We start from the raw sequence: 10,614 nt of genomic DNA, 5'->3' as shown, positions 1-10,614 counted from the left end.
GTACAATAATTACTTTATTGCTTTAGGATACATCCCTTTCACAATACATATTTCTTGCTATTTATTACATAACAATTACCAACATTTTGGTAAAGAGAAACTGAAAGAAAAAAACAAAACAGTATTGAAATAAAATAAAATACATATCATTGATGAATTTTTACAGCAATATATGCTTGGTTCTATCATGTTCATACCTACAGATCGTTTTGTTTATACAATTTCTTATTTCTGTTATTCATGAGTTTAAAGAGTTAGGGCAATATTGGATGAAATCATGGGTCAATTTATATATGTATTCATGTATGGTGTATATATTTGGTTTTGAGCATATTTTCAGTTATTCCAGTGTAATAGTATCAACAGTTATTAACAATATTGAGGCTTTTTTTTTTTTTTTTTTTTTTTATACTTGTAGTTTTTTCATGTTGGTTGAGTTAGTGAAGCTCCCACATATGGGAACAGGCATATGTTATGATAGGTCACAGTACTGCTTTATACTGAGAAAGAGGCTCAGAGAGAGAAAAATAAATTGTTTTCATCTGCATGCAAAGTAGAAATAAGCAAAGAATGATAAAAGGGGGGTCAATTTCAAATTGGTTTTCTAGCTCAAAAATGAAAATTTCTACAAACAGAGATGTTCTCAAGCCACGAAATTCACCAACACAATCACTGGGAATCAATCAAAACACACAAGGTCTGATAACCCCATTTAAAGAGCAAAGCACCTGCTGTTACAAAAAGATTATTTTCATACCTGCCTCACTGACATTATTTCCACAAAAAGGTTAAAATCTTGTGAAAAATACATAAATCTTTATGAAATAAACCGTAATTTGAAATTACTACCTCTTCGTATGGTAAAGGTGCATCTCCAATAACAACTGGGATTGCTGCATTTTTTAAAGCTTCATAAAGACGTGCACCGAGCACAGGACTACTTGATTTTGCAGGTAGTAACACGAATGTACTCTGTTTGATCAAATTAGCCCGAAACTCTTCAGTACCACATAATCCCCACTCTCCAGGACTATTAATAACTGTTTCATCAGCAGAGCATTGAGTATCAATAAGGATTTCATCTGATGTTTGAGATATATATGATTCCAGTTCACTCACTAGAAAAAAAAAAGAAAACTTCAAATAGTAAACACACTTTATTTGAATGGAAAGAACAAAAGGAACTAAACCACAATCATCAAGTTTAAAAATTATAAATATGAGAGAAATTAAAGATAATAATTACACAATTAATTTCTAAAATAATCAGATACTAATTATCCAAATTATTCAATCCTTTACCAGAAAACATTTTCTTGGTTTCTGTTGGTACTGTTTAAAATCATTTAAATTTTAAACATTCCAAAATAAAGTAATGAAATCTAAATTATTTTCTATGAACAAAAATTTATTGAATCTTACTATTAAAATATGAAGGAGAATGAACTGGTGGGACGCCCTGAAAAGAAAACAGGTATCGCCTCCTAGCTGGGAGCATACTGGCTGCATCTGCCCAAACATCTCCACCTGGTGGTCCTGAAGCAACTCCTAATACTACATCAAAATCTGAAAATAAATTCCACAACTTAATTCCTAATCATTACAGAACAATGATAGTATATTCTTCATACAACTTTAAATTCAACTACTGATAACATCAAGTAATGATAAGAATAAAAATTAAAATTATTTATAATAATAGATTAAATGAAAACAAAATGTAATAATGAGCAGTTGCCAGACAGCTGGTGACTAATTCTTTCTCTCACATGGTTTAGTGTCCTTTTTTTTTTCATCAGCCAGAAGAGGAAGGAAAAGAGGGTAACCTATCATATTATTCTAGGCAAAATAAAGAGATCATGATTTGTTCCATGAGTCATTAAGCCAACATAAAAGCCATAAATTGATGTATTATTTCATAAAAAACAAAGATGTAGTCAAACAAATTAAAAGAAAAATTCCATAGACCTTGGTCTTACTTTTGAGTAATATGGTTTTCATTGGGACCAATCCATTTCCAAAAATTTTATATTTATCCTAAAACAATTAGCAAATATACTGCATAAAGATAACTTACAAATTTATATTATGTTAGCTTTCATTAACTTGGTTATTTATACAACATTATTTAAAAATTAGGGACAAAAATAGTAGAACAAAAACATAAAATATTTATTTAGAATCATGGCAGCATTCCACCTAACTAAGCAAAAAAACATAAAAAAAAAACAAACGCCTAAAGATGAAAAATAACAAAGGCCAAAAGACTATATTTTGCTGACACAACAAGAACTGGTTTTAGGGTATTTAGATCTCCAGAAAGTTCCCACCTTGGGTATCCTGGCTTATAAAATCTTTAGCTAAAGTGATGATTAAGAATAGATTTAATAATAGACTAATACCTCTCCTGAAATGAATGTGAGTGAACTGAGCTATCATAGCCCGACCTGTCTTAGCGTTGGGCTCTAAAGAACTCTCCTTCCTAAGGTCACTTCTTGATAAATGAAGAAGAACATGGTTACGGCCTGAAAGAAACCATAACAAAAAACAATAGTAATTCTAAACTTACAAATTACATTACAAGTTACAAATAAATAATTAGAAACCAGCACAATCCGGAATAAATTATTTTTAAAAACTTTGAAAAACTTAGCTTCCGATTATAAATCTGATTAAGGAATGTTGTACATGACAACAATGACAGAAGAAATCTATTTTGCATCAAAAACATTTCCTAAAAATGTAACATTTTAGAAGGTTAATAATTTTCCCATTAAAATACTTCTAAAAAGTAAAATGTTTAATAAACAAGAGTAGTATTCTGAATCCTTTATTTAATCATGAGTAAATGATACTTATACTTTTAAATATCATGTTTCAAAAGATATATATTAAAATTATCTACCCACAATTAAAAAAAAAAATGACACACTTACTAGCAAAATTGTTACTAACCATCGCCTCCCCAGTAGGGTAAATGTATGAGATGGTCCAAATTGGGGTGATCACCTTCTCCTACAAGAACAAGATAAACGCACGCATTGGCAGCACTGGTGGTAAAATGCGGATTGTAACCCACAGTCTGCACAACAGCTGTACGAAGGAACTGAGAAGCGGGAAAGGAATTCGTATCATAAAGGAAAACAGGAAATCCAGAAGCTAATGAACAGCGGGAATGATCAAAGCAACTTGTCATGGTGCAAGATAATGGATTGATGGGAGGAGGGAAAAAAGAAGGAGTAAACGAAGCTAAAATAGGTAAAGGGGGAGCCAGCTCAGGACTGTTTCGCTGAACTGCTTCCTTTTGTGCCACTTGTGCCTGCGAAAAAATATTCCCTAAAATTTAGATATAACTTAATTAATCCATTTTTTAAATAAAAATATATAATACTATTTATTACATAATATATTATAATAAACAATTCTATTTAATCAAATTTATTTTAACAAGATTAGAGCAAGTAAAAACTGATGCATGCAATATTTCGAAGATGGATGGATGGGCTCAGGCTACCAACCTTATCTAACTAGAAAATTTTATTTAATGGGAATGTAAATCGAACAGAATAGGATGGAAATCCTACCAAAATCTCAATCCATATAACCATAAAAAAAAATATTCAATTCAATTGTAACAAACTTAAACAAAAAACTGTACAATAACAAAATATACCAAATGTTAATAAGTTAGCTCACAGATGGGGAAAAAATAAACTACTCCTTTATGCCTTAAAAGTTGATGAAATGAAAAACCGTTTTATTATTCTGGGACTAAGTTCCTTTGGAATAATTTTGAGGTTAAATTATAAACTAGCCAGAACAGTGTGGCCAGACTAACTTATAATTTATATTACAATTATAAGAGGAAAAAAACAACTAGTTTCGATATTTAAAAATAATATATGCATATTTTAAATATAATATTCATCCTGTTTGGAGAAGGAAAAGAAGGTTGAACAGAAGGGACTTAAATGAGGGAGCAGGTGCATGGCGTATTGTAGAAGGAATGGAGCAGAGTTGGGCAAAAATTCGATTGACAAGAGACGAATACTTTTATATTCAAAGTTTTTATTCAATTGACAAGAGACGAGTACATTTTTATTTGAATAAAAATACGACTAAACAATCCGAATAATTTTTTATTCGAATATTTAAAACATTATTTCAATCGAAAAAAAAAATTAGTTGAATGAAAAATTAATCGAATACAAAATTAGTCGAATACATATTATTCGAATAAAAATTTGATTTTTTTTTTTAAATTCACCTATTTTTTTACCACCTTCAATTTCTAATGTATGAGGGTCCTATTTCACATATATGATAGATGCAAACCGAATATGCTATCGATTTTAAGATCCCATATCGATTTTTTAAAATTTCTTTTAAGTTAAAATAAATCGATAGAATTTTCATATTCTACATAGCTCAAAACATAAAGGGACCCTAAAATGTTGGAAATCAAGAAAGTTCAAATAAATCGATAGGCAATCTTAAAATCGATAGAATTTTCTTATTCTACATATCTTAACATATATAAAGAGACCCTAACATGTTAGAAATCCAGAAAGTTAAAATTAATCGATACGCGGTCTTAAAATCGATAGAATTTTCATATTCTGCATATCTCATAACATATAAAGGGACCCTAACATGTTAAAAATCAAGAAAGTTAAAATAAATTGATAGGCGATAATTAAAGCGATAGCATGTTCATATTCTACATATCCCGAAACATATAAAGGGATCTTAACATGTTAGAAATCAGAAAAGTTAAAATAAATTGATAGTATTTTCATATTCTACATATCCCAAAACATAAAAAGGGACCCTTATATGTTAGAAAACAGAAAAGTTAAAATTAATCTATACGCGATCATAAAATATATCTATTTCTAGCTGTAAGACCAAAAATGTCATCTTTACAATGTATTTTTTAGATTGTTATTAAATGATTAACCATTCAAATACAAATGTATTCGAATGGTTAATCATTTAATTTTTCGAATAAGATATTATTATTCTATTAAATGGACGAATATAAAAGTATTCAAATGGTTAATCGAATTGTTTTGCCCCAATAATTGATTATTCGTGTAAAATAATGACGAATAAAAAAGTAATCGGATGGTTATCATATGTTTTGTACGAATAATTGATTATTGGAGTAGAAAATTCAAGAATAAAAAAGTATTCGTCTCTTGTTATTCGAATAATATTTGCCCAACTCTGGAATGGAGTTACAGTGGGAGACAGCTTGGGTTTATCGAACGCAGCAGTTTGGTGAGGTGGGATGTAGAAGTCAGATGGATGGAGCCTGATAGTACAAGGTTGGAAAAAGGATTTGAAATGCAGGTTTTGAAAGAGGGCATTGAGTTCTAATTACGAGGAATAAAAAATGCTGACACCAGGGCTCTGTTTCATAATGAAAGCTAATAGTATTAGTTCATAGTACAAGTGTAGAAACTAGTGTGGTAATAATACTAATACTTATTTTTTATGATAGGGATGACTATTAGTGATATTACAGGAATTAAAAAATACTAAAGTACAAGTTAATATTGTACAAGTCAGTGTAATTGAATCAAGATAAATCTACAAGACTAATAGTATTATTTTGTACTTTATTATGAAACAGGGCCCTGAAGGAACGACAAAGTCACTTGAAATTGCTTATCTCAGGTAATCTCAGAAAAAAATTGTATTGAGAAAGTTATAAGACCTTACAGTTTAGCTTCGAGTTCACTAGAGAGTCCAATATATAAAACAAGAAAGGAAACAAAGAGTTGACAAATTTTAAATAAAAGGAGATAGCAGAGTCGATTGAATTTCTTAAGGATTGCTATAATGATAATCCATATAATTAAAAATAAACTAGAACATAAACAAAAAAAACAAAACATACATACAGACATTTATTTAAAAAAAATACATTAAAAATAAAGCTTAATACCTGCTGAACTGATAATTTCAATCTATTCAATTCAGATTGCTGTCGACTCAATTCAGATTTAAGCTGTTCAATTTTATGAGTAAGTGATGCCACATCAGACTGCAGTCTTTGTCTTTTAGCCTCAAGATCGCGAAGTTCTGTACTCACTGATCCTATATTATCACAGGTTCAATATAGTAAAATATAAGTTAGCAATCAGATTGATAAATTTAGAATCAGTGAAAAATTAATAATGTAATATCATAGAGAGATAGATAGATAATCTTATAATATATAAGAAGATGGTCAGGGTTGCGGTCAAAAGTGAAACAAAAATAGTTTACAACTATTCATTTCCTTCTTTTTTCTGTTCAACCGATTCCTATATAATCTTATAATGTTTATAATTTAACAAGATTGAAATATCTAAGGCAGTGGTTCCCAACCGATGGTCCAAGAACTGCAGGTGGTCCATGGGCTTGTTGGTCCAACATGTTTTATGGGGACTTATGGTTAGAACTGTTTCATTATTTACTTCCCTTACTGTTTGAGTATTACCTAGAAGGTCCTAACATGTAAATGCTCTTTAAAATTGTACCAAAATATGCTTTTTTAAAAAGCTAATTTACAAACATTTTCCTGAGCAAGCCCTAGTCCGGAGTGGGAGTGGTCCAAACATGGCTCAATTTCTGGCTTAGTGGTCAGCACACTTCTTTGGGTTGGGAACCACTGGTGCAAGGGAAAACATTTTGTTAAATTATAGAAGGGAAAGCTGAAGGGAGGGGTTTGTTTTCTGCTGATTTCCATTTAACACGTTGACTCCCAACTATGAGTTATCTCGTAGTTGGTGTTATTGCCTGTGACGCCAACCTACGAGATAACTCGTAGTTTGCTTACTTGGCTTAACAGACCAAAATTAAATTGGCTTCCTAGACTGAAATCTTGAAAAGTACTGTAGCAGTCAACACGTTAACAACTAATGTTATTGCTATTTTGTTTTCTTTAATAAAGAAGTATTAAAAAAATAAATTTAGCTTTACATTATTTTGACCTTAACTCCTTATTTCACTTATTTAAATGGGACGCTGAATAGTACAAAATATTGACAAATATGGGACCTACAAGTTGTTGGATAGCCAAATTTGGACCCTACTTTTATTGCAATGAAAAAGTTTAAATTTGCTAAGTTTACAATAATTTATTAAATTCATATGTTAGTAATGCTCATGGTAACATAAAACTTTTTTCTCAATGAAATAACCTTTTATGCGAAGCATTTCTTGAATCCGCATCTTAAGATCGGAAGCTTTCAATGAACTATAATCTTCATATGCCTCAAGTTTGGTCCTGGATCGATGGACATCCAGTAAAGGCTTATCCCTATCCTTTTCCACCTAAAAAAATATACAGAAATTAGTCGAACTCAGCTAAAAAAACAAAGTAACTTCAAAATTCATAAATAAAACATAGAGTAACCAAATACTGAAAATTACAAATGTTTTGATAGGTTAATTTATGACAAATATAATTAGTAATATTTGTGTGCAGTAAACAATTTAAGTGGGAAAATAAGACAAAAATCACACTTTTTACTTAACAAGGTAATTGAAATTATTTAATGTTAGTATTGTTACTCAATTAATAATACAATACCTAACATAATTGTATTAGTCTTTTACTTTAACTCCTGAAATTTCATTACATTCTGAAAATTCATAATTAATGTTTTATTTTTTTAAGAAAAACTAGTAATTGGGACTAAAATTTGAAAATACAGAATTATTAACTCATAATCCAATTACTTGCCACCAGCAGTAACCCACAATAGTAAAACAGAATACTGAATTGAATAGAAGCATCTTGGACAAAGAATAGATGAGTCAAAAGATATATATTTTTATTAGTTTACATCTGGAACAAGTTTTGGTTCTTCAACAGACCATTTTATGGAACAAGAAGTTTTTAAACCATTACTATTAAAAAGGATTGGGGATTATCATTTTATAATAAGGATATATCATTGCATAAATAAAATCAATGATTAAATAAACAAAAATAAATTATGGAATAAGAATAATAAATTGCTTTTGTTTCAAGGATAGTAATTTTTCTACCTAGGATTAGATACCAAAATATAAATACAATTTCAAGCAGTTAATTTTTTTGTAAAACACGTCAACCTACATATTATGCCACTCAAACTACTTATACTATTAATGTTTGAAAAATAAATAAAATTTTTAAAACCTACTTTTAAGTTTCAAGTATTAGATATTACATTATTTCACTTGACCTTTCCCACTGTGGATCCTGATTTTGAAAATTAGCTTATTCTGAATATTGTTATTGTTGAAACCAAACCAAGACAGTATCAAGTGTCTGCTTGAGTATCATGGGCGTGATAAGTGAGTTTCGTTTTCGAAAAACTTATGAATAAATAAATAATAATTTATTGAAAATGATGGAAGTAATAAACCTCAAAAAATTATAAAAAAAAAAAAAAAAAAGAAAAACTTATTGTTCAAATATAGTTAGCTATATTTCACTAGATCAATCAAGAATTCATCAAAACAATTATTAATGTTTTTGTTGCTTACAACCATCAGGGCCTAATAAGCTTCCTTGATGACAAAAAAATCACAGTCCACTCAATTTTCTATGGAATTCCAACTAACAAGAAAAAGTATAGGAAATGTTTTTGAGATAGAATGAGAGTGAGAAGAGAGATTTGACTCATATCACTTCTGCTTAATAATACATGGTAAAGCAGGATAATACTTTAAAATCTTCATAAATAATCAATAATTAATTATTAGAATCATCTGGAAGAATTCACTATGAATTTTTTCCTTCCATGAATATAAATTTAAAAATACTAAAAAATTTTCTTTATTTAGCGCCTGATTCATCAAACTGATTAAAGACTAACTTTTCTACAGGGCATCATATCTGGCGAGTGGTCAACTCATGGGAATCGCACTCAATGAACGCTTCACTTTTTCAGAGAAAAGAACCCTATTTATTAAAGTGGATTAGGGAGTGTCACTCTCCCTAACCAGAGTACTCTCTAAATTGATTCCTGAATACTTTTCATTGTGTATGCCTCAACACAGTCCTAAAAAGCTTCCTCATTAAAAAATGAATAATCACCTAAAACCCTCTTTCAAGTGATTTGAATTTCAAGACTATAACACTTTGATCGACTGTGTTCTCCATTCATTCCTTACATGCAGAATTTTCATTTTGGAGAGTTTAGAGCTAACCGAACCTCACTGATGTACCTATTGTGCAGATGGGTACTTATCCATTAGACTTACTGAACTACATTCATGTTATTGGGGTTATAACTTTCCTACTGCTTTAAGTGGATCACCGCTCACGACTTCTACTCGCTCAAAACAATTTTTAAAAACCTTCAATGAATCCTTTTCTGTGGAGATCAGACCAAAATTTGCATAAATAGGACTCGGTTTGTGGTATCAGTTAATAACCCACAACAACAATATAGTTCAGCACATCTAATAACTAAGTACCAATGGTAGTAACACTGTTTATAGTCTGTGATGACCAACCGTCATTGGTACTAGATACCAAAATTCTAAACAAGCCACACTTAACTTAAAACACCTTTCAGAAAATAAAATATTTTAAGGTACATCAGCAAGTATCAGAAAGAGGTACATAAAAAATCTTTCCTCTGATTGGCAAGTTTATCCAATTACTAAAAGAATTATACAAAGACGAGGTTTCATGTTATATTTAAATATATGAATAGTTTAAATTTTAACTTACATTTGAAATATAGTAATGTGTAAACAAAGGCACAATAACCAGAGCTAGAGTTACCAATAATAAAATTCGGGACAATTTTACATTGGCCATCCAATGATAAATGCACTCTTTTGTTAATATCATTTATATTGATGATATTTCTTTCTATCATGTCTTATTTTCATAACTGAAACTAAAGAGTCGATTTATTTTAATGAAATAAATAAAATATGACGGTACGGAAAGAATAATTAGTTATTTTCATAATGAAAACTTGTCCAAGAAATAAATACTCATTGTTTACTATTTCAAATCAATAACTACTGTAACCTTTGGCATAAGGTTACAGTATTGATGACAATCAGCAATGAAGACAAATTTTGATGTGGTTTGATGTATATCATTCCTTTACTTTAATACAGGCACCAAAAAGTGTTATTTAGATTTTTGGCGTATCATGTTCCAAAGACGGTTTGGTTTCACTATAGAACGAGGTACATCTTTATTTTTCCTAATTTTCTACTGAATAAAAGATGTACCAATATTAGGATGCGTTCAAGATGCACGCTGGTTTTCTAAGTTAGTCATCGATTATGCTTATTATGCGTATTATGCTTTGTACTCATATAATGCACAGCGAGACTGGTCATAATGCATCTGCGTGCAAACTTGCACTCGCAGTCTGACTCAGATGTTTATCGGAAAGATTTGTTCATTCTAGTTTCAGACAGTTAAGGAGCATAACCCTATATATCTGACTCAGCATTATCCCCTTCCACCATTATTGTATTTATATCCCCCCTGTTACAGAGCTAAGGAGTTCATTCAGTCATTAGAGTTGTTACTTTGTTATTCGTAGTAATAGTGTAGTAGTAGTAGTAGTGCATATTTTGTAACTTTGATACCAATAA

General features: G+C 30.1%; 1 protein-coding gene across 1 annotated transcript in view; it reads right to left on the bottom strand.

Annotated features, from left to right (window-relative positions):
- botv (exostosin like glycosyltransferase 3) overlaps window positions 1-10,433 on the bottom strand; it is a gene marked incomplete at its 5' end in the record, with an annotated part of 23,415 nt that extends 12,982 nt beyond the window's left edge. Inside the window, 7 exon segments of the mRNA XM_014419217.2 lie at window positions 850-1,118; window positions 1,423-1,566; window positions 2,403-2,525; window positions 2,956-3,319; window positions 5,954-6,105; window positions 7,194-7,326; window positions 9,725-10,433. Coding sequence (XP_014274703.1) covers window positions 850-1,118; window positions 1,423-1,566; window positions 2,403-2,525; window positions 2,956-3,319; window positions 5,954-6,105; window positions 7,194-7,326; window positions 9,725-9,847 — 1,308 coding nt within the window.
- Window positions 10,434-10,614: the final 181 nt, after the last annotated feature.

The sequence above is a fragment of the Halyomorpha halys genome, unplaced genomic scaffold, assembly GCF_000696795.3.
Source record: "Halyomorpha halys isolate HHAL.00 unplaced genomic scaffold, Hhal_1.1 Scaffold223.1, whole genome shotgun sequence".
Classification (NCBI taxonomy): domain Eukaryota; kingdom Metazoa; phylum Arthropoda; class Insecta; order Hemiptera; family Pentatomidae; genus Halyomorpha; species Halyomorpha halys.
This window is presented reverse-complemented; position numbering and strand designations above follow the sequence as displayed.